Below are 26,971 nucleotides of genomic sequence, written 5' to 3'. Positions count from 1 at the left end.
CCGCCGCCGCTACGCATCGCTGGCAATCTCAGGGTGAATTGGAAGCTTTTTAAACAGCGCTTCCAGCTCTTCCTAGAGGCCACAGACAGGGAGAATGCATCGGACACCAAGAAGATTGCCCTTCTTTTCTCCACGGCAGGGCAACACGCCATCCACATCTTTAACTCCGTTACATTCGCGGACGGTGAAGACAAAACCAAATACAAGACAGTGCTCCTAAAATTTGATGAACACTTCAGCGTTGAAGTTAACAAAAGCTTCGAAAGGTACCTGTTCCAGCAGCGCCTGCAGGGTAAGGGCGAGCCTTTCCAGTCTTATTTAACGCTCCTCCACATCCTCGCGCAGTCCTGCGGCTATGGGCCCACCTCGGACTCCATGATACGCGACCAGATTGTTTTCGGGGTCATGTCGGACACCCTGCGCCAGAAGCTCCTTAAAATCAAGCAACTCACTCTAGCGACGGCCATCGGGACCTGCGTCCTGCATGAGAACACCACCAGCCGGTACTCACACATCCAGATGGCTGAAATGACGCGGCAGGGGCCCACGAGGCGGAGCGGGTCCAGACGATAGAGTACCTCCCGGCCCGCGGCCCGGAGGAGGACGGCCGTTTCGCGCGCTTTCCGAGGCCTCTCGCGCTTGTACGCGCCAAGAGGGGACGTTGACGTGGAGGAACGCGATGCGCAGGCGCGCACTACGCAAGACCGCACCGCGCATGCGCGGTGGAGCAACAAACGGACTGACGTCATGACGTGCGGCAACTGTGCCTCCGCCCATTTAAAGCAGCAATGTCCGGCCAAAGCGCAACAATGCCTACGCTGTGGCAGGCTTGGCCACGATGCTGCCTGCTGTCAAGCACCTCAGCCTGCCAACTCGCAACAGTTTAACCAGCCTCGCAGAAATGTTCGGGCAATTCTACCCACGTTCACTGAGACCGATCCTGACATCATACAGACCAGTGACACTGAGGACAGGGAGCCTTTCCGCATTGCTGTCATCAACAAGAACAAGCTGTCCCTGAGTCGAACGCACCAGCCGCTGTCGGTGCACAGCATTGATCCGGACGACGAGTGCCACCCTGACGGTCAACCCGAATTTGTCGCCCACCCCAAAGACTTGATTTATAAACCTTGCACTATTGGACTCACTGACTTGTTCTGCCGTACTGTTTAAGAGTTTTTCATTGTTTGTTAATAGCATTTGTTTCGTTCTTGGTGTAACATGGTTTTCCTCTGCACCTGGCACCTTCCCGTGTAGATAGCATAGCCACATGTACATATTGATGTAAATAATGTGCACACGTGATCAGACACACTCACTACACTTTATTTATTCTCATGTAGGCACATATTCTATGTGAAAAGGAGGGATGTCATGATATACATCAGTATATCATGGTGCAATCACACACAGACGGACATACAGTAGGACCAACCAGCATACACAACATCGCAGCCAATCACCAGTGAGAGCACAGGCACTATAAAGACAGGGGACACCAGGGTTCCCGCTCATTCTAGTAGCAGCCAGCTTAGAGCACAGAGCTCACAGCCTGCCTCTCAGACATTCACCATGTGCTGAGTGCCTCACCTAGATAATGAAAGGACAGGGTCCACAGATAAGCTGGGCATGTACCCAAGCTTACAGTATGTTATTACAGTTGAGTTGTTAATAAAATAGAGTTACACCATCTCCAACCGTGTTGACCTGTTTGTAGACCAGAACACCCAACACGACAGGTTCCACAACCACATATATAGACAAAGTCAATGATGCAAGATGATACTTTCAATGCGAGTCTTTGCAGTTAATTAAGTCTTTACAGATCCAGACGGAGCGACTGAAGAGAGGGATAATCACAGGTTAAAGAGGTGTGAATTGGCTCAAGCCAGGACAGTTGGTAGGATTTCGCAAGCCTAGGCCAGATGGTGGGGGGTGAATGTAATGAGACATGAATCCAAGGTCCCGGTTGAGGTCGTACTTATGTGTGCGGAACTTGACGATCAGTTTCTGCTCGGCAATTCTGCGTTGTCGCATGTCCTGAAGGCCGCCTTGGAGAACGCTTATTTGAAGATCAGAGGCTGAACGCCCTTGACTTCTGAAGTGTTCCCCGACTGGAAGGGAACATTCCTGCCTGCCAATTGTCACACGATGTCCGTTCATCGATTGTCGCAGTGTCTGCTTGGTCTCGCCAATGTACCACCCCAGTCCAACGCCGGCATCTCCACATCATAGGAAATTGAAGCACTAGACCATTCGGCCCATCGAGTCTCCTCCACCATCTAAACAGACCATCTATATCTTATGTCATTTTTCCCACTATCCCCATGCCCCTCGATGCCATTTGTATCCAGAAATCTACAGATTTTGATCTTGAACATGCTCATTGATTGAGCTTCCACAGCCCTCTACAGGAGAGAATTCCAAAGATTCACGTTCCTCTGAGTGAAGAAATTACTCCTCATTTCAGTCTTAAATGGCTCACCTCTTATCCCAAGACTTGATATACTAAACTGGTCAACAAATGAGGCTTTATGGATTGAGCTTAGATTTAAAAACGGGGCCGTGATACTACTGGAAGTATACGACAGACCCCCAAATAGCAAAAGAGAGATAGAAGATCAAATATGTTGGAAAATACTACCTGCAAGAACAAGAGGGCAATAATAGGAGACTTTAACTACCCCAATATCAACTGGGATTCAAATAATATAAGGAAAACTGAGGGAGAAAAATTTGTGCAACGTGTTCAGGAAATTTCTTTCAACCAATTAGTGACAAACCCAACAAGAGCGGCTGCAATTCCTGGAAGAAGGAACTGAGGGCACTGGGGCTAGGTTTGCAGATGATACAAAGATATGCAGAGGGACATATAGTATTGAGGAAGCAGAGGGGCTGCAGAAGGACTTGGATAGGCTAGGAGAGTATGCAAAGAAGCGGCAGATGGAACACAATGTGCAAAGGTGTGAGGTTATGCACTTTGGTAGGAAGAATGGAGGCTTAGACTATTTTCTGAATGGGAAAGGACTTAGGAAATCAGAAGCACAAAGGGACTTGAGAGTCCAAGTTCAAGATTCTCTTAAGGTTAATGTGCAGGTTCAGTTAGGAAGGCAAATGCAATGTTAGCATTCACATCAAGAGGGTTAGAGTACAAGAGCAGGGATGTATTTCTGAGGCTGTATAAGGCTCTCCTCAGACCCCACTTGGAGTATTGTAAGCAGTTTTGGGCCCTGTGTCGAAAGAAGGTTGTACTGGCCTTGGAAAGGGTCTAGAGGAGGCTGACGAGAATGATCCCTGGAATGAAGAGCTTGTCATGTGAGGAACGGTTGAGGACTCTGGGTCCGCACTCGTTGGAGCTTAGAAGGACGAGTGGGGGGATCTTATTGAAACTTCCAGGATACTGTGAGCCCTAGGTAGAGTGGACGTGGAGAGGATGTTTCCACTAAAAGGAAAAACTGGAACACCAGGGAACAGCCTCAGTTTGAAGGGACAATATTTTAAAACTGAGATAAGGAGGAAGTTCTTCAGCCAAAGAGTGTGAAACTCTTTGACGCGAAATCTGTGGAGGCCAAATCACTGAGTGTCTTTAAGACAGAGATAGATAGGTTATTGATTAATAAGGGGATCAGGGTTCATGGGGAAAGGTAGGAGAATGGGGATGCGAAACACATTAGCCATGATTGAATGGCGGAGCAGACTCAATGGGCCGAATGGCCTAATTCTGCTCCCATGTCTTATAGACCTGGTCTTGGGGAATGAAAAAGGGCGAGTGGGTGAAGTGACAGTTGCCGACCATATCGGGGATAGTGATCACAATTCAGTTGTATTCAGTATTCCAATGGAAAAGGACAGAGAAAAAGCAGAAGTAAATATTTTGAACTGGGGGGGGCAAATTTGCAGAAATTGGAATAAATGTGGCTGAGGTGGACTGGCCAGCACTGCTAGAGGATAAATCAGTACAAAACCAGTGGGAAGCACTAAAAAGTGAGATCCTAAATGTATAAGATGTCTGAAGATGGTGCCGGATAGAGGCGACTCTCTGCGAGTTCTCCCCAACAGAATCACTTTTTACTTAACTTATACTCGTTCTAATCTTTTAAAATTTAATTCTAAGACTACCTTGTGTTGCCCTATTATGTATTTTCTTTTATTCCCTTTTCTTCCCATGTACTTTATGATCTGCTCGCAGAAAAATACTTTTCACTGTACCTCAGTACACGTGACAATAAACAAATCCAATCCAATCCAATAAAGTAGACATGTCCCCATCAAAAATAATAGTGGCACTACTAATCCAAACCCCGCCCCCTAGCTGTCTAGAGCAAAACAGGGGAAGATCAAACAGAAAAAGAAAGCATACGATAAGCACAAAGAACTAAGCACTGCAGATAGCCTAGACAAGTATAGAAAGTGCAGAGTCAAAGTCAAAAAGAAAATGCAGAGATCAAAGAGATGGCACGAAAAAAGATTAGCAAGTAAAGTTTTAAAAAAAAAGATATTTTACCAATATATTAATGGTAAAAGCTTAGTTAACGAAAAAGTGGGACCTATCGGAGATGAAGAGGAGAACTCGTGTGTAGATGTAGAGGCTGTGGGAAGGTTTTAAATGAATATTTTGTTTCTGTATTTACAAAGGAAATGGATATACAGATATAGTAGTACAGGAGGAACATTGTGAGATATTGGAAGGGATAATCATAAAGAGTGAGGAAGTTCTCGACGGGTTGAAATCCTTGAAAGTTGATAAGTCGCCAGGGCCAGATGGATTCTTCCCGAGGCTCCTGAAGGAGGTCAGGGAGAACATAGCAATGCTCTGTGAATGATTTTCCAATCCTCACTAGATACAGGGGAGGTACTGGAGATACTGGAGAAATGCAAACGTGGTTCCATTGTTTAAAAAGGGATCAAAGGAAATGCCAAACAATTATCAGCCAGTTAGTCTTACGTCGGTGGTGGGAAAATTAGTAGAATCATTCCGGAGAGATAGGATTAATGTCACATAGAAAGGCATGCTAGTCAGGGATAGTCAGCATGGATTTGTTAAAGGAACGTCTCACAAATTTGATTGAATCTGTTGAGGAAATGACAAGGGCCGATGAAGGTAGTGCAGTGGATGTTGTGTACATGGATTTTAGAAAGACGTTTGACAAAGTACCGCAGATTGGTCAAGAAAGTAAATCCCATGGGATACGGGGCAATGTGGCAAACTGGATAAAAAATTGGCTTAGTAACAGGAAACAAAGAGCAATGGTTGATGGCCGCCCTTGCAATTGGAAAGTTGTTTCAAGTGGGTGTTCCACTGGGCTTGGTGTTGGAACCCTTACTATTTCCCTAATATATTAACAATTTTGACGTGCACGATTGGAAACACTGCAGGCGACACAAATATAAATCGAGTGGTGGACAGTGTCAAGGATAGCTATAATCTCCAAAATGATATCGATGAGTGAGTGGAATGGGCTGTAAAGTGGCAGATGGAACTTAACACGGAACTGTGAGGTCATTCATTTAATGAGGGCAAAAGGTTACAGGGAGTACACAATAAATGGGAATATACTAAGAGGGGTAGATGACGTAAGACATCTTGGTGTACAGGTACGCAGGTCCTTAAAGGCGGCAGTTCAAGTAGACAAGGTTGTAAAGAAAGCATATGAAATGTTCTCCTTCATTGCCAGAGGTATAGAATATAGAATATAAAAGTAAGGATATAATGTTGGAATTATATAAAACACTGGTGAGGCCACAACTAGAGTATTGTGTGCAGTTCTGGTTACCACCTTACAGGGAGTAAATAATTGCTCTGGTCAGAGTGCAGAGGAAGTTTAAAAATGTTGCCAGAGCTAGAAAGATGTAGCTATCCTTTCTCGACGTAATATTGTATTTGGAGTATTGCGTGCAGTTCTGGTCGCCGCATTATAGGAAGGATGTGGAAGCATTGGAAAGGGTGCAGAGGAGATTTACCAGAATGTTGCCTGGTATAGAGGGAAGATCTTATGAGGAAAGTCTGAGGGACTTGAGGCTGTTTTCGTTCGAGAAAAGGTTAAGAGGTGACTTAATTGAGGCATAAAAGATGATCAGAGGATTGGATAGGGTGGACAGTGAGAGCCTTTTTCCTCAGATGGTGATGTCCAGCATGAGGGGACATAGCTTTAAATTGAGGGGAGATAGATATAAGACAGATGTCAGAGGTAGGTTCTTTACTCAGAGAGTAGTAAGGGCATGGAATGCCCTGCCTGCAACAGTAGTGGACTCGCCAACACTAAGGGCATTCAAATGGTCATTGGATAGACATATGGACGATAAGGGAATAGTGTAGATGGGCTTTAGAGTGGTTTCACAGGTCGGCGCAACATCGAGGGCCGAAGGGCCTGTACTGTGCTGTTATGTCCTATGTATTGGTTGGTTGGGGTTATTTTCCTTGCAACAAAGAAGGCTGAGGATTGACTTCATTGAGGTGCACAAAATTATGAGGGGAAGAGAGAGTGGACTGGACAAAATTGTTTCCCTTAGTGAAGAATTCTAGAACCAGGAGACATAGGTTCAAGATAAGTGGTAGAAGGTGTAAAGGGGACATGAGGAAGAACTTTTTTTACACAGAGGGTATTGAGAGTCTGGAACTCACTGCCCGACTTGGTGGCGGAGGCAGAGACCCTAAACTCTTTTTAAAAGTACCTGAATCGGCACCTTAATTGCTGTAGGATACAGGGCTATCGACCGGGTGCAGGAAGGTGGGATTAGAAAGGGCATTTGGGTGTCCTCGGGCTGGCATGGACAAGAAAGGCTGAATGGTCTCCTTCTGTGCTGTAACATTTCTATGATTCTCTGACTGCGTTCCTTGGTTCTATACTCACCAGTCAGGGGAAACAGCCTACCCACATCCACCCTATAAGAATTTTGTAAGTTTCTATGAAATCACCTCTCATTCTTCAAAACTCCAGAGAATGCAGGCCGTGTTTCTCAATCGCTCCTCATAAAACAATCCTGCCATCCCAGGGATTTGTCTGGTGAACCTTCAATGCACTCTCTCGATGGCAAGTATATCCTTCCTTCTTTTTAAACATGTATTTTATTCCAAATATATTCGAAAAACATAAATAAAAGAACATTTTCCACACCTCACAGTTCAGTTTATACAATTTTTCCCCCTTTTCACCCCCCTCCCTCCTCCCCACCCCACGCGACGAACAATTCCTTTAACATGGTCATGAACAGTCCCCAGCGTGTCTCAAAGCCCTCCTGCTAATCCCCTCAATTCAAACTCTTTTCCAGCCGGAGAAAGTCATACAAGCCAGACCGCTATCCCCTGTGGTGTTGTCGACCGCCAGTCCTGCAGAATCCTTTGCCGGGCAGCTAAAGAGGCAAAGGCCACAAAGTAGGCCTTCCGCCCCTCCACCAGCTCCAGCATTTCCGATACCCGAGAAATCGCTACCATCGGGCCTGGCCTGGGCTCTAGCCCCACAATCTCTGATAATGTCCCAAACACCCTCTCTCAGTATCTTTCTAACTTCACACAGCCCCAGAACATATGCACATGATTTGCTGGTCTTCGTCCACACTTCTCACACTCGTCCGCCACTCCCTGGAAGAACCCACTCATCCTCACACGAGGCATATGCATCACCTTAAATTGAATCAAATTCATCCTCGCACATGGAGGTCGAATTTACCCTACACATCGCCTCACTCCATACTCCCCATCCTATCTACGTCCGCCCCCCCCCCCAGCTCCTCCCATTCCTCCTTAACCCTCACCACCTGCGTTACCCCCTGTTCCCCCAGCCAACTGTACATATCCACAATCCTACCCTCTCCTTCCACATCCGGGAGCAGCAAACGGTCCAATAAGGTATACTCCGGCAGCATGGGAAACTCTCTTCATTCCTTCTGCGCAAAGTTCCTCACTTGCATATACCTGAATTTGTTTCCCTTCGGAAGTTCTAATCTCTCCCACAGCTCTTCCTACCTGCAAACCTCTCCTCCAGATATAAATCCCTTGCCCTCACCAGCCCCACCTCTCTCCACCCCCTATACATGCCATCCGTCTCCCCGGCTTAAACTCGTAGTTCCCACACAGCAGTGTTAGCATCGATACCCCCTGCATCCTAAAGTGTCTCCTCAACTGGTTCCACACCCTAATCATTGACTGTACCACTGGACTCTCAGTGTACCTCCTTGGTGCCAGTGGAAGCGCCACCATCACCATGGCCCTCAGGTAGGACCCCCGACCGAACTTCTCCTCCATCCTAACCTCTCTCCTTCCCACCACCGCCTCACCTTTGCCGCATTCACCGCCCAATAGTAGTGCAACAGATTTGGTAACGCCAACCCCCTTTCTGCCTCTGTAACAGGGCCCTCTTCACCAAAGGACCTTCCCCATCCAAATAAACTCAGAAATCGCTGCATCTATTTTCCGGAAAAAGGCCTTCAGAATGAGGGCCTGGAATGCAAACAGAAACCTTGGCAGAATGTCCCATTTTTACCACCTGGACCCTCCCTGCCAGTGTCAGGTGTAATGTATCCCATCTCCTAAAGACCTCCCTATGCCTCCAGGCACTTCTTGACTCTCTCCATCAATCCTTTCAGGGGGCTACCGCTCCCTCGATGGCCTTCAACTGATCTTCCTGCATCTCCTTTCGCTGCTGGCGGAACTCCTCCCTAATGAACGCCATCAACTGCTCCATCTGGGGTTTTCCAACTTGTGACAAACCTTCCCCCTCCGACATCTTTCTAATTGCTGCTGCGCCACAGGTCTCCACCAGTTTCTTGACCGGGGGGGTGGGGGGTATCCTTCACACCTTCAGCTACAGCTTCAGTCAAAATTCCCCTGCTTTCAGGTAAAAAGAGCTCAAATCAATGCCTTCGAGCCGGAGATGCCCTATGTGCGACCACTCACTCCATGGCTGCCATCAGAAGTCAAGTATAATCTTCCTTAGATAAGGACACCAAAACTGTACACAATAATCCAGGTGCGGTCTCACCAAGGTTATGCAATTGCAGTAAGACATCTTTACGCCTGTACTCAAGTTTCCTTGTGATGAAGGCCTTCCTAGTTGCTTGTTGCACTCGCATCCTTGCTTTTAGTGACTCACCAACAAGGACACCCAGATCCTTTGGACAACAACACTTCCTAACCTTTCACCGCTAAACAAGTACTCAGCCTTTCTATTTTTTGTACGGAATGGATAACCTGTCACTTATTCACTTATATTCCATCTGTCATGTTCTTGCCCATCGTTAATTTAGTCCGTCAGATATCACATTAGGCTAAATTTGATTGAATCCCAATTCATTTATATGCTCTTGCGTATAGCACATTAGGTCATTCAGGCAATCATGCCTGTGCCAAGCTGATTCCTATATCGGTTTAGAGCAAAACCAAATAAAGATAAGCTTTCCCACAAATTGTACTTTCCTTCCTGTCAAAACTTCCTCAACAGCTCCCTCCCGTTTCTCCCAAAGGTGTTGACTCTCTCTGATGTACAGTTCTACAGGTGCCATTTGACTCCTGGAATCTTGCCAAGTGGTTATTATCCATGAATGAGGTTTAACAAGAGTATTGACTAAAGCAAACATCAAAGACAAAGGTAGCATCAGAGATCCCTATTACAGCAGGCGCTAAACCAGGGATAGCCCAACTGGGACCAGCACAGAAGAGGGTTAAACTTGGGATTGTTGTTGTCTGAATGTATGTTATTCACAGAATTACTGAACACACATTTTAATCAGGACAGCCCCTGACCAAAGCACCTTTTAGCATCCAGAAGCACAGAAGTTAATGGAAAACAAGAGGAGGGATGAATGGAGAATAAAGAATAGTCGGAAGCTAGATATATTATGTAGAGTAATAAAGTAGAAAACACGTGTTGGAATACTGATCTCCTTGCTGTAGTTTCTTATTTCCCTACTTACGTAATTTAGGATTCTGCTGTTCACATGGTGGTGTGAAAGTCAGGATTTTCCACTCTATGCCTGGCAATGGTTCAGCTTCCTCCAGTGCCATCCAAGTGATTTCTTGCTCTTTCCCTGCAGCAGGCAGAAAACCCACTTTCTAGGAGCAATGAAACAATGATTATTACATCTCACAATTCTACATGAAGTTGCTGCTTTCTTAACTGTGCACCTTAAAAGTAGCCCGCTGGGACTTCCGGTTGCGGCGATGCGGAGCTAAGCCGCACACTTCGGCAGCTACCGCTAGAACGGACTTTTGGGCTCTCCGGAGGAGCCCCAATGGAAATGTTTTGATCTAATCCTGTGTGGGAAGGTGAAGTAAGGTCCCCCTTCCGTCGTGTATGGAGGGGACTAGAAGTGGAGGGACAAAAAAAGAAGCTTTGGAGCAGCGGCAGAAACGAGGGGGAGAAAACAAGATGGCGGAGATCGAGCAGCATGGGGGCCGGACCAGCAGGAGTTTCTCAGGCGCTGTGTGGATGAGCTTAAAAAGGAGGTGCTGGCGCCAATGCTGTTGGCGATCGAGGGGCTGAAGGCAACCCAGAAGGCCCAGGCGGTAGAGCTCCGAGACGTGAAGGAAAAAACAAATGAGAACGAGAACGAGATCTTGGGCCTGGCGGTGAAGATGGAGGCGCATGAGGCGCTGCACAAGCGGTGGGCCGAGAGATTCGAAGTCTTGGAGAAGAGGTCGCGGAGGAAGAATCTCCGGATTCTGGGTCTCCCCGAAGGAGTAGAGGGGGCTGATGCTGGGGTGTATGTGAGCACGATACTCCATTCGCTGCTGGGTGCGGAGGCCTCTCCGAGCCCCCTGGAGCTAGAAGGGGCTCACCGGGTCCTGGCGAGGAGACCCAAGGCTGGTGAGCTGCCAAGGGCGATAGTGGCGAGGTTCCATCGTTTCGCGGACAGAGAGAGTGTCCTGAGATGGGCCAAGAAGGAGCGGAGCAGTAGATGGGAGAATGCGGTGATCCGAGTTTATTAGGACTGGAGCACGGAGGTGGCAAAAAGGAGAGCTGGCTTCAATCGGGCCAAGGCGGTGCTGCATACAAAAAGGGTGAGATTCGGAATACTGCAGTCGGCGCGACTGTGGGTCACGTACCAGGACTTATTTCAAAACGCCAGGAGAGGCTTGGACCTTTATCCAAACGGAAAAATTGGACTCGAACTGAGGAGCTGTGCTAGTGGGGGAGATGTTGACTGTATACAGGGTTGTAAATATGGGTAAAGAATGTTTCACGGGTGGGACGATGGATGGGGATGGGGGAAAGAGTTTTTGAAAGGGGGACAGTGGGGAATGTGGGCGTCGGTGCTGGAGGGAGGTGAGACTCGGGGTGGGGGAATTGGGATAAGGCCGCAACAGGAGCTGCGCCACAGGGGGCAGGGCTGGCTTAGGAAAGCGCGGGCTTTTTCTCGCGCTAGGGAGGGGGGGATGGAGGAGCGCAAGGATGAGGAGGGATTTCCACACGGGGGGGGGGGGGGTCAACGGGAAGGCGGGGGGGGCGGGGTCAGCAGGAGTCAGCTGACTTACGGAAGTATTATGGGTGGAGCAAAAGAGCTAGACACGGATCTAGCGGGGAGGGAGGGACAATAGGGTTACTGCTGCAATGGCCGAGGGGGAACTGAAATTGGAAGAGGTGGTCGGGGCGGGGGTTCCCCGTCTGGGGGACTGGAGAGTGCGGGAGGCGCAGGCACGGGACTGGCCTAAAATAGGAGATGGCTAGTCGGCAGGGAAGGGGGGGGGGGTTTAGCCCCCCAATCCGGCTGATCACATGGAATGAGGGAGGCCTAAATGGGCCGATTAAGAGGGCCCGAGTGTTCGCGCACTTAAAGGGACTGAAGGCAGACGTGGTCATGCTTCAGGAGACACATCTGAATGTGGCAGGTCAGGTCAGGTTAAGAAAGGGATGGGTAGGACAGGTGTTCCATTCTTCGCTGGATGTGAAGAATAGAGGGGTGGTAATACTGGTGGGGAAGCGGGTGTCGTTTGAGGCCAAGAACATAGTGGTGGATAATAGAGGCCGATACGTGATGGTGAGTGGTAGGTTGCAGGGAACGGGGGGTGGTATTGGTAAATGTATACGCCCCGAACTGGGACGACGCTGGATTCATTAAACGTATGCTGGGACGCATTCCGGACTTGGAGGTAGGAAGTTTGATAATGGGGGGGGGGGGGGACTCCAACATGGTGCTGGACCCAGCACTGGATTGCTCCAGATCCAGGCCCAGAAAGAGGCCGGCTGCGGCCAAGGTGCTCAGGCGGTTTATGGACCAGATGGGGGGAGTAGACCCGTGGAGATTTGCCAGGCCTTTGGCCAGAGAATTTTCTTTTTTCTCCCATGTACACAAGGCCTACTCCCGGATAGATTTTTTTGTTCTGGGCAGGGCATTGATCTCGAAAGTGGAGGGAACGGAGTATTCGGCCATAGCCGTTTCGGACCACGCCCCCCACTGGGTGGAATTAGAGCTGGGGGAGGAGAGGGACCAACGCCCGCTGTGGCGGTTGGATGTGGGATTGTTGGCAGACGAGGAAGTGTGTGGGAGGGTGCGGGGGGGCATCGAAACGTATCTGGAGGCCAACGACAACGGGGAGGTGCAGGTGGGAGTAGTATGGGAGGCGCTGAAGGCAGTGGTCAGGGGAGAGTTAATCTCCATCAGGGCTCATAGGGAGAAGAGAGAGGGCAGGGAAAGGGAGAGGTTAGTGGGGGAGATTTTAAGAGTGGACAGGAGATATGCAGAGGCCCCTGATGAGGGACTACTCAGGGAGAGGCGAAGTCTCCAGACGGAGTTCGACCTGTTGACCACAGGGAAGGCAGAGACACAGTGGAGGAAGGCACAGGGGGCGATGTATGAATATGGGGAGAAGGCGAGCAGGATGCTGGCACATCAGCTCTGTAAGAGGATGGCAGAGAGGGAAATAGGTGGAGTCAAGGATGGAAGGGGGACTACGGTGCGGAGTGCGGTGAAAGTGAATGAGGCATTCAAGACCTTCTACGAGGAGCTGTATAGGTCCCAGCTCCCAGGGGAAAAAGAGGGGATGCGGCGATTCTTGGACCAATTGAGGTTCCTGAGGGTGGAGGAGCAGGAGGTGGCTGGTTTGGGGGCGCCAATTGGGGTGGATGAGCTGGTTACAGGACTGGGGAGCATGCAGGCAGGGAAGGCCCCGGGACCGGATGGGTTCCCGGTGGAGTTCTATAGAAAGTATGTGGACCTGTTAGCCCCGTTGCTGGTGAGGACTTTCAATGAGGCAAGGGAGGGGGGGACCCTGCCCCTGACAATGTCGAAGGCGACGATCTCTTTGATCCTGAAGCGGGATAAGGACCCACTGCAATGTGGGTCGTGTAGGCCGATCTCGCTCCTCAACGTAGATGCTAAGTTGCTGGCAAAAGTGTTAGTTACGAGGATTGAGGACTGTGTCCCGGGGGTGATTCACGAGGACCAGATGGGGTTTGTAAAGGGCAGGCAGCTAAATACCAATGTGTGGAGGTTGCTGAATGTGATTATGATGCCATCGGTGGAGGGAGAGGCGGAGATAGTGGCAGCTATGGACGTGGAGAAGGCCTTTGACCGAGTAGAGTGGGAGTATCTCTGGGAAGTGTTGAAGAGGTTTGGGTTCGGGGGAGGGTTTATTAGTTGGGTTAAGCTCCTGTATAGAGCCCCGGTGGCGAGTGTGGTCAAGAACTGGCGGAGTATTTCCGGCTGTACCGAGGGACGAGGCAGGGGTGCCCCCTGTCCCCCCTGCTGTTTGCATTAGCAATTGAACCTTTGGCCATGGCGTTAAGGGAGTCGGGGAAATGGAGGGGGGTGGTGCGAGGGGGAGAGGAGCATCGAGTGTCGCTGTACGCAGACAACCTGTTGCTGTATGTGGCAGATCCAGTGGAGGGGATGGTTGAGGTCATGCAGATCCTAAGGGAGTTTGGGGACTTCTCGGGTTATAAGCTCAATGTGGGAAAGAGTGAGCTCTTTGTGGTGCATCCGGGGGATCAGGGAAGAGGGATAGACGACCTACCGTTGAGGAGGGCGGAAAGGAGCTTTTGATACTTGGGGATCCAGGTAGCTAGGAGCTGGGGGGCACTGCACAAACTTAATTTGACGCGGCTGGTGGAGATGGAGGAGGAATTTAGAAGGTGGGACATGTTGCCACTCTCGCTAGCGGGTAAGGTACAGTCGGTCAAAATGGTGGTCCTCCCGAGGTTTCTTTTTGTATTCCAATGCCTCCCAATTGTGATCACCAAGGCCTTTTTTAAGAGGGTAAGCAGGAGCATTATGGGATTTGTGTGGGCGAGCAAGACCCAGAGGGTAAGGAGGGGGTTCCTGGAGCGTAGTAGAGATAGAGGAGGGCTGGCGTTGCCGAACCTGGGTGGCTACTACTGGGCAGCCAACGTGGCGATGATCCGTAAGTGGGTGATGGAGGGAGAGGGGGCGGTATGGAAGAGATTGGAGATGGCGTCCTGCAAAGGAACGAGCCTGGGGGCACTGGTGACGGCACCGCTGCCGCTATTGCCGACAAGGTACACCACGAGTCCGGTGGTGGCGGCAACGCTAAAGATTTTGGGGCAGTGGAGATGACACAGGAGTGCGATGGGAGCCTCGGTGTGGTCCCCGATCAGAGATAACCCTCGGTTTGTCCGAGGAAGGATGGACGGAGGGTTTCAGAGCTGGGATCGGGCAGGGATTAGAAGAATGGGGGACCTGTTCATCGATGGGACGTTTGCGAGCTTAGGGGCGCTGGAGGAGAAACTTGGACTACCCCCGGGAAATGCCTTCAGGTATATGCAAGTGAGGGCGTTTGGGAGGCGGCAGGTGAGGGAATTCCCGCTGCTCCCGGCACCGGGGATTCAAGACAGGGTGATTTCGGGTGTTTGGGTCGGAGAGGGCAAGGTGTCGGCAATATACCATGAGATGAAAGAGGGGGAGGCTTTGGTAGAGGATCTGAAGGGTAAATGGGAAGAGGAGCTGGGGGAGGAGATTGAGGAGGGTCTATGGGCTGATGCCCTAAGTAGGGTAAATGCCTCTTCCTCGTGTGCCAGGCTTAGCCTGATACAGTTTAAGGTAGTGCACAGAGCGCATATGACGGGGGCGAGGCTGAGTCGGTTCTTTGGGGTGGAGGACAGATGTGGGAGGTGCTCAGGAAGCCCGGCGAATCATGTCCATATGTTTTGGTAATGCCCGGCACAGGATGGGTTTTGGAGGGGAGTTGCAAGAACAGTATCTAAGGTGGTGAAAGTCCGGGTCAAGCCAAGCTGGGGGCTAACACTATTTGGAGTAGTGGACGAGCCGGGAGTGCAGGAGGCGAAAGAGGCCGGCATTCTGGCCTTTGCGTCCCTGGTAGCCCGGCGAAGGATCTTGTTAGTGTGGAAGGATGTGAAGCCCCCCAGTGTGGAAGCCTGGATAAATGATACGGCAGGGTTTCTCAAGTTGGAAAGGATAAAGTTTGCCTTGAGAGGGTCTGTGCAGGGGTTCTCCAGGCGGTGGAAACCGTTCCTAGACCATCTCGCGGAGCGTTAGATGGAGTTCCGTCGACAGCAGCAGCAACCGGGGGGGGGGGGGGGGGGGGGGGGGGGGGGGGGAGAAGAGGGAGGGATAGGGAAGGGGGTTCCTTCGGGGGGGGGCATCTGAGCAAGAAAATACATAAATGATCCGGAAAGCTGATATGTACGGGAGGAATCCAATGTACAAAGTTCTGTATCATATTGACGTGCCATGTTTATGTCTTGCTATGTGAGATTTTTCTTCTTTTTTGTTACGGGGGGGGGGGGGTTGTTTATATGGTTGAAAATTCTGTTAAAAATTCTTAATAAACATATTTTCAACAAAAAAAAAAGTAGCCCGCTGGATATTAAAGTAACTATTCTCTGTCAAGTTCCAAAGTGATTAACACAACAACCCCATAAATGGGAGCAGGATTGGCGTCAGGGGGCGGTGGATTCCATTAATCTTGCAGCAATTTCTAAAGAAAAAAATGCACCCTAACTAACTGCACATAAACTTCTAAGAGTGCTATACAAAAGATCATGATTGTTTATTTCCTGGCAATCTCCCTCACTTTATTTTTGAATAAACTTACAGTAATAGTCATAATCCTCCTGATGAACCCACAGAATCACAGAAATTTTATGGCTCAGAAGGTCGCCATTTTGCCGATTGTGTCTGCAGCAGCTCTTCAAACAAGCGTTATGACTTTAGTGTCATTTCCCTGCACATAGTCTAATGCCCTCTTGAATGCCTCGATTGAAGCTGTTATCACGACACTTCCAGGCAGTGGATTCCAGACCCAAATCATTCATTGGGTGAACAGCTTTTTCTCATATCACATTTGCTTCTTTTGCAACTCACTTTAAATTTGTGCCCTCTTGTTTGATCCTTTTATGAGCAGGAAGTTTTTCACGGTCTACTCTGTTCGGTCATCAAATTATGAATCAGTAACAGAACATACTGGCAGTCAATATCCACTTTATCAAAAATGTTGACACTGAACAGGGACACCTTGCATTGTACAAAGTGGACTATTACATCCATCCAAAGCGAACCCAAGGCAAAATTGTTGCATAAACTGTTGAAGAGTTGTGCTCAAGGTTTACGGAATGTCGTCCCTAGATCATTGCCCTTAATTTTCCCAAATTTCTATTATTTGTTACATCTTCCACTAAATACTGATTAAATATTATACACTTTTAAGCACTTCTGAAATTCCGAACAGGTAGTGTGCTTTGCCAGATTTTGACCAGTGCTCATATCTATGTCTATGTCTTTCTTCCCACCCCACAACTCACAGCCAGACATGTTTGTGAAAAAGCTCCCACCTTTTTGCATTTATAATGGTTACAAAGATTCAAGGTTTACTCTGCAATCTACAGCCTTCTTACCAGACTGGGTGGGCTGTTAGGGGATGAGCATGTAACTACCATCAGATCTTGGTGAATAGCCAGCAATGTCCAGCTCCCAGCACCTGAACCTATAACACAAACAGTTGTGGATGTCACCATGCTTACCAGGTCACTATGATGCCAATGAAGAGATGGCATCTAAATTAACTGAAGCCAAAGTAGAAAACTAAATGTAGTCTACGTAAATACTAAAATTGGAAATTTACCGGCAGTAAGCGATGTCACAATCCCTGTTGTAATATTTATCACGAGGAGATCCTGAGGAGAGCAGAGGCAACGATTAGAACTTGCAGTTGGATTGAAAAACGTGGCTCAGATCATTCAGCATGGTTAAAAACTGTTCATTGTATCGCTTCTCGGCCTTTTGGCTAAGATCAAGTGTCTGTAGATTGAGCCTTTGGTTCAGATCTGGTATGTCTCTCTTGTGGGGACCATGAATTGGATTCAATTTGAATTAGTTTTTTGGAGCAGGCGAGGAGCTGGATTTGGGGTTTGCCCCTGACCCACACTCTGAGCCCTAGCTTGGTAACTCAGAAAAGGAAAAAAAAAAAATTTTTTTTAAACTGTTCATTGTGACAAAAGGCTCAAATACAAACAATTCCAATCTTTTTTTAAAATCAGCAAGTTAGGAATAAGAAAGTGAAATGGATTTATTTTTAGCATCAATTACTACGGAGATGTGGAATAAGTTACCCTGAAATCAGATTGTGTGGAACGGTACAATTCGATTCAAGAAATAATTTCTGGAGAGTGAAAGGATTGTCAGACATGATGGGAAAATGTGATTGGTAGAATTGACCCTGAAAAATGATAGGCTTGCTCGATCTAGAGCATCTTTTCATGTTCATTTTCTGGAACTCATTCCATTGGTTAATATAGCATTCCAGGATAAAGTTTCATTGGGACCTAATCTGAATAATTCAAACATAAGCCCTTCAGTAAAATCTATTCTAAAAAGAAATTTGAGTTGGATAACCTCCCTATCAAGGTCACCACCTTTAACAAAGCTCCATGAGTAGGTACAGAAACATGACCTGTCTGCACCCAGGGCCAATTTCATCACATCAACGAATTTCATAGCAATTCTTATTTGTCCTCTACCTCTAGATCGCCAGTTGGCAAAGGTCCATCAGGAATATTGCAAGAGGAACTTGCATACATCCACCAGCCTTGAGGGCCATAGTTTACCCAGCCTAAACCCAACAGCACAGCGTGTTTTTAAAAAGGCTGTACAAATATGAACTGGGTCAGGTTACACATGAACATAATGATCCTGATCACATGTGCAGTTTTGACTCCAGTCTTATTCATTTATGGGAGTACTAAAAACCTTTGTGGAAAACAGATGTTTTGTATAATTACGTCCAGCTCAGAACTAGATTAGCATAAATCCAGTTTTGGGTTATATAGTGTCAAATGTAAATGAAAACTACCACATTAAATACCCTGATAATGCGATCATTCAGCAATGCGACTTGGTGATGATGATATTTGTATGTAAAACGAAAAATGATCAGCGAGATCATTAACTGATTGGAAATTTAATCTGACGCTTGGGCACAGCCAGTAGAAGTGGCACAATCAGAAAAAAAGAGCAAGGCGGCCTCAAAGCTGATGACAAATACAATCAGAGGAGAACTTCAGATAAGTTATAAATACAAGATTTGACAGATATGCTTTAAATTGTCCCGTTTAATTTATGGTAAAACAGGTTGTTTTGGAATGGGAATGGAAATCAAGCTAAACTCTGACTGGAAACAGGCTAATGTGATTCAGTTCCCATTAGGGACTGGTTTAGTGCAGGGCTAAATAGCTGGCTTTGAAAGCAGACCAAGGCAGGCCAGCAGCACGGTTCAATCCCTGTACCAGCCTCCCCGAACAGCGCCGGAATGTGGCGACTAGGGGCTTTTCACAGTAACTTCATTTGAAGCCTACTTGTGACAATAAGCGATTTTCATTTCATTTCAGTTGTCATGAGCACAGAGGCCCAGGTTGAAACTCATAGAAACTTGTAAGTGTCAGTTTACACACCTTGACACAAAAGGAAGGCAGCTGGTCCTGCTGGACACAGACTCTCAGTCTCAGTCAGAAAGAGATGCCAAAAGAGAAAGACTGAAAACAGTATCTCCTGTGCTAAGTCCGCGGAGGAAGGGACTGTATCTGTATCAACCACCAAGCAGAAGGATGGAGGGAATGCACTCTGTTTGAAGAGAGGGAACTTCTGGAGATTTTAACGATCAAGGAAGCACCGGAGGATGCCGTGTTGCCAGACGTCGGTTCGATTATACTCTTGAGTGAGGGAACTTTAGAAAGACTCTGAAAGGCTTGTCCTGGTGTGGCAGAGAGAAAATGATCTGTTGGAAAGCTAAGAGGAATTGAGGACTTCAACTACAAGGCCACAAATCTGCTGAAAGTGTTCCGTAACCTATAAATGCAGCATGGGATTGTCGGTTAATTTGTTAATGGGAAATGTACTTTTTCTACAGTTTAGCGTATTAGTTGCCCACCAGCTAATGTTTAGTCCACATTTATTGTAGTATGTTTGTTACAGTACAAGTCTTAAAACATCAAATCTTGTTGTGCGATGCCTTCTGTAGATCACAGGAATGATTAATATCTCTTTTTAAAAGTTATTGGCCTGGGGACCACATGATGCGAGCTCTGGAGTGGCTGTTCTCGTGAGCTCCAGCTCTGCTCATCTATCCATCTTTATTTTTATCCTGTGCACATCTCTTTTTTGGTCTGCATGGTTAGTGCAATGTGCCAGAGCCGTTGGTCAGTGTTTCAGCCTTATTGAATGGAATTGAAAGTCTTTAATCCTCATTGGTTCGTTGCAGCTGGAGGGAGTTGGTTTACGGGCTGGTTTAGCACAGGGCTAAATAGCTGGCTTTTAAAGCAGACCAAGGCAGGCCAGCAGCGTGGGATCAATTCCCGTACCAGCCTCACCGAACAGGCGCTGGAATGTGGCGACGAGGGGCTTTTCACAGTAACTTCATTTGAAGCCTACTTGTGACAATAAGCGATTTTCATTTTTTCATTTCAATTGGGGTGGGGCCCTGTCTTTGGTGGCACAGCTACTTTTGGGAGGATTACCGCCCTGACGCTAGTGTTCACTGGTGGATGATGTCTTCCAGCGCTGAAGTTAATCCGTCTGAATGGTTTGATTTTGCGATGGGGGATGTCTCTGGTAAGATGGTGGAGAGGTTCCTGGCCAAGTTTTAGAACTGGCTGTCATGTTACGGGAAACTCGATCTGGAGGGAGGAAAGCTCAAATTCGATGGAGCACATGTAATCCTGTCTTCAAAGTCTGAGGTTGGCATGGCCTTCCAACTGTTGGTTGTGCGTGGTCCTGTTCCTGGTATCGGTCAGGGGGGGGTGGGAACTGCCTGAACTGGCCCAGCTGCAACCCACTGCAGGAGCCTAGGTTGCTGATTGACTGGGCCCGGTCAAGTCGGCAGGCTGGAATGAACACAGCTCATGTTCCGATCATCAAAATGTTTAGAAAATCCTGAAAGGCCCTTATAGATCCTGCTTTATTCTTGATGTCTACTTTCTTTGTGCACCAGTGGAGTGATGACAGCCTCACTTCTCACTTGTGATCCTGGATTTTGCACCTTGATAATCATGATGTTGTCGGTTGATGTTGTTATTTTATCTGCTTGCAGGGAAATGAATTCTTTGGGGATGATGTCTTGCACCATCAATTATCCCAAATTAATAAGTCTAACATGTTAAGCTGGATATTGTATGCGAGACTTGTGCACAGTTTCTTTATCCATTTGTATCTTTGGGGTGAGGATGAGCAGAACCATAGCAGGGTGAGGGGTGGAGGGTGTGGGTGGTAAGGTTAGTTTTATCATTGCTATGTTCGAGGAAGGTCCCCCTAGTCAGATCTAATCCTTTTCTTTTGGCTGCACTCCAGTCTTTTTCGGGCCCAGTTAGGACTGTGTTTTATCCTGTTGAAGACTGGGATTTGTCAAGCTTCCCTTCAGGGTAGAGTCAGTCAATTATCCTTAATTGGGTCTCCATCTATGACTGCTGTTCTTCAGTCAGAACCTTTGTGGTGGGGACGGCCTCAGTATCATCTATTTTTGGTGGTAGCTGGTGTGCCTGGTGGGGTGGTCCATCTCGGGAGGGATTCTTTAGGTGCTGTTTTTTGCACGGAACTGGACGGGTCTAGGCTTGTTGGGGCCGGGGGGGTGGTTGGATAATGGGAGTATTGGTAGTCCGAGGGGTTGGTTCATGTCTTTATTCTCGTGGCAGCGCTGGGCTAGGCCAGGCCCAATGTCACGGTAATTATTCTGTTGCTCATCGGGCATTGTTCCTCCTTTGTGGGTCCCGCAGTGGGTGATCCACATTTGGAGAGACGTTGAGATGGGGTAGATCTGAAGGTAGGTCCCAGTCTTTATACTTGGTTAATTCCTCCTGAGAATTAGGTGAGCCCACATGGCGGTTGGTCGGCCATCTTTGTTTTTTCTTAATATGGTGGATCCGAAGGGTTAGTTCTGACAGTCCTTGCTCTTTTTCTTCCTCATTTTTCTTTGGACCTGGTGAGGTGTTAAGAGTGTTTCCCATATCATTCTTCGCTATGATGCCTTTGCGGCATAGTGATGGTAGTGTTGGAAGGTGGGCCTTAGTGGCATGGACAAGCAGATATCGATTTTTGGTGGCTTTTCAGTGACCAAATCCTTTCCTTGGTTTTGTGGTCTGGGAGGGATCCTGCAGTTCAGGGAGTGGGGGCTGCAGGCCAGCCCTTCTCCCCCCCACCCCCCCCTCTCCCTCCAACCACAGTTTGCGACCACTCTAACGCCCCTCATGTCCGACTAGGCTATTTTCCTCTTGGGTCTTGACCCCAAGGTTGCCTCTTCCCCTATCGGGGCTGTTGGTAGTTCGACGATCTGTTTTGTCCTTGGTCCTGGGGCTTGGAAATGGGGGTGTGGGTGTTCGATTCTTCAGTCTAGGCTCTTGTTCTTGCTCTATTTTTGCTTTCTCTGTTGGAGACCATGGATTGTTAACTGGGTCTGGTTGCGCCCGGTCCTCTTCTTAAATTTGTCTTTGTATTTTGCCATCTCAAATGTGCGAGTGGCCATCTGTTCCGGTCTAAGTCTGGAGAAGAGTTTAAATTGCGCTGCAAGAGTGAGCTAAATTCTCCTTAGTCCTGGGGTTCTTGCGTATTGACTTCTTCTTCTGTCATTCTGTTGTTTTGGGCTACATCTGCTATACATTGAGACCTGTAGCTGCGCATTTGCTTTTGCATGTTTTGTGCGAATGTGTGTAAAAATTGAATGCTCCAATGAACAGACATTTAAAAAGAAAAGATACTGACCTCTATGGGGATCATAACCATGTCCAAGGCATAACATGAGGAAAGGTCGGACTCTCAGGTTACAGACTGGTGAGCTGAAGATTGCTGATAACATCTAATCATGATGGGCCCAACCCACATGAGCATCCCGAAATGATGAGACAAGATAGGTGGACAGCAGTATCTCTAAAAGCAAACTGCCGATCCCCACAAGAACCACTCAAATACAAAGAAATTTAAACAGATAAAAGCAAAGTCTTCAGTTCTATGCTATTTGTGACTGTTCCGCACCTGACTGCTCCAATATGAGTTTTATAATCATGTCAGCAAATCCAAGGATTGTGCAGCTATTGTCAATAGTGTGCTAAATAGTATCCTGGTGCTCCTCCTACTGGGGGAAAAAGGAGGATAATGCAAAATCAGCGGGCAGTGACCTGCTCTGTAGCTGGTATCTGAGTGATTGACAAGGAGCAGAGCTTCTATCTACTGTACAGACTAAGGAATGCACATCGGAGAAAGTATAAATATGTATCATGGGAAACGGAATTCAGAAAATAGACAGTGATTAGCTGTTTATTAGATTTCAGGTTTACTTATCTGATGTCCAGAAAAAAACCATAAAACTTTCCAAGGAATAATTAAATGTTTACTGTATTTTACTTCTACCTAATAAAGCAATTCTGTCCACTTTTACTGCTGGTTTGTATGCATCATTAAAGACGGTTACCTTTCTGCTTCTCTGAGGCGTACCGATGAGGACCCGTTGGCTGTCCATAGCCCAGCATTTCTGTGCCAGTGCCGAACAGTAAATGCCAGTAAATCCATCTGTAATATATTATACACAAGACCCCAATTATAAATTACAAGTCATTATTCTCCAGGGTAGAGCTTTGCAATTTACAATGTCATTGTCAAAATGTAATCCTGTCCAACCATTAATAATACCATAAAATCAATTTTAAGCATTCACTGCTGCATAAAATTGCAATTTTAAAAAAATGGAAGACAAAAATTAAATTTTATCTCACTGATATTTCCCGCATCTGTCCTCTTTCCGATTTGGGAGGGTTGGCGAATGTAGATATTGACCATTACTTATGAAATTCTACAGTCAGCTGAGAGGAGGAAACTTTAAGACAGTGGAATAGATTGTTTTTACCAGATTTCCATTCTAGAAATGATGCTGCAATTGACATTAGGAATAGGCAACTGGCAAACAGGAAACCGGATCCATCGGAAATAGAAGCTCAATTAGAAGCCCAGGCTGTGTTTCAAGAATGGGCCCCCAAACAGAAATCAAACACTTCAAACATTAGCTTTTTGGAGCAATTATACAATGATCTTCCAAAAATGTAACGTTATACTGTACTTAACAGCACTTTTTTGCACAAATCAAAAGACGATCATCCATATTTCTTTGTAGAATATTTATACACAGGAGGCGGTTAAACCATTTTACAAGACAGCTCGCCAAGTAATGCCATCAGCAATATCATAAAATACATTTTTGCAATGTACTGAACTGACAATTGTGTTTTAGAAAGCTCAGAATTTTAAAAAGCTGAGATACGTTCCAACGAAGGCAAGTGTAAAGTCATTCGCTGGGTAACTGCAAAAGAAAATTGCAAAGACACCTCTATTCTATTAATGGAATACTGCAGTGCAAACAATGTATTTACTCATTTTGGCAGAAAGAATGCAATGTTACGAGTGCGTGATCAGTTCCAGTCCCACAGACTCCGGAGTTCCAACATAAGTGAATTAACCAATAATTTGTGTTTTCCTGAGATCTTTAACCCTCAACTGCTCCAATGAGTTACAGACACTAGATTTATAAGTAAAACATTAACAAGCTGTTTATTAATAATAAAAGGAAAAGATGAAAATATAAAAAATAACAGGCAATGGTCTACCAGTCCCACCCTCCACCCAGACAGACACAAGCTAAGGGTTGGAATCAAAAACGGGGATTAAAGGAAAAGGTTTGAGATGACTCTTCACTGCTGCGGTTGTGGCCTCTGGGGAATAGATTCAATCAAGAGTTTCAGATTGGCGCAGTTCCATGATTCCACCAGTCAGTGCAATTCCAATTGCCAGCCAACAGATGGTGCTGTACACAGAATGCTCAGATCAGTGCAATTCTGCTCCTCTACCACCAGATGGAGCACCATCTCCCTTTACAATTACAACACAGTTTTTGTCCCTTGTCTGAACAGAAACCTTGGCCTTACTTTAAGGAATGTTCTCAGTTTGGGCTTCAATTTGAGCTCTTCCCAGCCCCCAAGCCACACAATTAGAATGTTACAGACCTGTGGAAAAATGGCTGGCATTTTCACATTCAAGAGATCTCTTTCCCAGTTCTGATGGCTGTCTGTGCCCTTTTAAACTAGAAAGTCTCCACAGATTTGGTTAGAATACCTCTTAAAATTGTCTGGCAAAAAGAGAGACAGGGAGATTCCCGACTACCTTCAGGCTGTCCTTCCGTCACAGAACTGAAACAGAAGATGGAACTCTGCAGAAGACCTGCCTTCTTTCCGGAAGCCTCTGACTGGCTCCACCAATAGGATAAGGCTGAGAAGTCTACATTCACCGTTGGCTGTTTGCCAACTATCAAATCGACATCACAGTTCTGCCACAGAACCTAAAGGGGACGTCCTGGCCTGGTCCATCAGGACAAGATGTTCCAGCACTGCCTAAAATCTGTAGTTTAACAGAAATGCCAAATGGCGCAGCAATGTAGCAGCTAAATAAAAGACTGCAGATCCAAGCAGGCAGCAGTACAGGGATAAAAAGGGAACACAGGACTGACAATGTCCTCACAGCAGAGAGACAACATAAATTGAGGATTCAAGTCTAAAAGAGGTTCACGAGCTCAGAGACCTAGGTGTATATGTGCATAAATCATTCAAAGTGACAGGACAAATGGAGAAACAGGTTAAAGCATCTGGCACCCTGCGCTTTATAAATAGGGTAAAATAGTAAAAAAGCAAATAAGTTATGTTAAATCTGTATAAAATATGGTTTGCTTTCATCTGAAAGTATGCCCAATTCAGGTCCCAACACATTTGGAAGGGTGTGAAGGCATGAAAGAGGGTGCAGAATAGATTCATGAAAATGATCCCAGGGATGATGAACTTCAGTTACGTAGAAAGAATGGAGAACGTGAGACTATTCTCCTTAGTGAAGAGAATGTTGAGAGGGGATTTGTTAGAGGTGTTCACAATCATGAGGGGTTGGACAATGTAAATAGGGAGAAACTTCCCATTGTTGGAAGGATCAAGAACCATAGGAGACAGATTTAAGGCAATTGGCAAAAGAAGCAATGGCGACATGAGGAAAAACATTTTCATGCAGTGAGTGGTTAGGATCTGGGATACACTGCCTGAGAATGTAGTGGAGGCAATTGAGGCTTTCAAAAGGAAACAAGATCATTAAATGAAAAGAAAAAAATTGCAAGCTGCGGGGAAAAGGCATTAAGTGAATTGCTGCTTCAGGGGTCAGGAGATTGCAGGCCAAATGATTGTCTCCCGTGCTGTACCATTCTATGACCCTACTGACTGAATCTAATTATATTAAACCAAACTGTGGAATTTTCCTTAAGGGAGATAATTGTATCTTTACTCTCAATATCTCAGGTAGCTGAGCCAGCAGGCATACAACAGACATAAAGGCCTGGGGACCTGATGTTTGATTTCCAGTCTGTACTGGGTTAACTTTTGTCAGTTGAAATAAGGTTAGGGTACTGCAAATGGCCTCAATCATTTTAGGAGAAGGACAAAATGTATGACTAATTTCTCTGGAACACTGTCAAGCAACCCAGACAATAAAATACATGAAACACTGATGGGAAAAAGCTACCATCTGGTATACAAGCCAGAGGGTGCCATGCTTCATCCCACCTCCGAGCCATTTTCATGGAGGTAGGATGGGAGTTGGGAGGGATATTTGCCTGCACCTGGTGGGAAACTAATCAGGCTTGGTAAGCACACTTAAAGAAGGCCATGGGGTTTTCCAGTCATCCTCCAGGTTCCTGGAGGTAGTGGTGGCCTGGAACCCCACCCAAACCAAACCTTTGCCAGCCAACAGGTTGTCCTGGCTGCAAAAGTAATGTTTTACTTTTACCTCTATTTTGAAGTGTTCGTTCCCTCACCTGTCTTCCATCCTACTGCTGCTTTCAAACTAGCCTGATTAGCCCTCCAGCTTCAAGAGCCCGTCTGACTTCCTTAATTGGACACCGAGTCTTCCTTCAGGCCAATAAATAATCGCTCCAGGCGAAATCACATTCAGTTCGACTATAATCCGCACAATTCAGGCTTCAGACCCCCATTTAAGCCTGATGGTGAGATTCAGAAGCCCTCTGGGAAAATCCTGACCATAGTCTCTGCTGCATTAGTTGATCTTTGCTGGGGTAACAATTGTGTACTACAACAGGCTTCAGTGCTCCTGGGCTGGGGAGAAAAACTATTTAGTCAGTATTTCTACTTCTGTCTGCTGTCTACAGGCCTGTTTAAATAAGCCCACAGGTCAATAGCCTCCTGATTCTAATTGCCTAGGCTTACTCATGGAAAAGGTATAAAAGCTGTCAAAAAGGAAATAAGAGATGTGGTTTTTTTAATTGTTTACAAAAATTAAAAATCTATATGCTGAAGTTTTACTTACCATCATTTGGTCGAGACACAATGTCCACCACAGTAGAGGTCACCTTTGTGTACCAGTCATACTGAAACAAAACAAACATTGTTACAATTGCTGTTTTTTCCTGTTGATGCAAATAGGATATGACAAAATCCCTATTGCCTTCCATTAGGTGTCCACTGTTATTATCCTTTACCCGGGTTAC

At 46.7% G+C, this 26,971-nt stretch overlaps 1 protein-coding gene and 1 non-coding gene across 2 annotated transcripts in view; one reads left to right on the top strand and one right to left on the bottom strand.

The window, feature by feature from the left end:
- The window catches only part of apeh (acylaminoacyl-peptide hydrolase), a 138,750-nt gene that overhangs the window by 40,452 nt on the left and 71,327 nt on the right, over positions 1-26,971 (bottom strand). Inside the window, exons 11-15 of the mRNA XM_072472163.1 lie at positions 26,791-26,851; positions 22,859-22,956; positions 17,033-17,084; positions 16,806-16,894; positions 9,910-10,048 (exon numbers count right to left, since the gene is read on the bottom strand). Coding sequence (XP_072328264.1) covers positions 9,910-10,048; positions 16,806-16,894; positions 17,033-17,084; positions 22,859-22,956; positions 26,791-26,851 — 439 coding nt within the window. The remainder of the gene's footprint in view (positions 1-9,909; positions 10,049-16,805; positions 16,895-17,032; positions 17,085-22,858; positions 22,957-26,790; positions 26,852-26,971) is intronic.
- LOC140388698 (U2 spliceosomal RNA) lies at positions 17,175-17,368 on the top strand. Its single transcript, XR_011934257.1, has one exon. It is a non-coding gene; the product is annotated as a U2 spliceosomal RNA (small nuclear RNA).

The sequence above is a fragment of the Scyliorhinus torazame genome, chromosome 13 (assembly GCF_047496885.1).
Source record: "Scyliorhinus torazame isolate Kashiwa2021f chromosome 13, sScyTor2.1, whole genome shotgun sequence".
Classification (NCBI taxonomy): Eukaryota; Metazoa; Chordata; class Chondrichthyes; order Carcharhiniformes; family Scyliorhinidae; genus Scyliorhinus; species Scyliorhinus torazame.
Note: the sequence above shows the minus strand (reverse complement) of the source record. Positions and strands in the feature narration are given on the sequence as shown.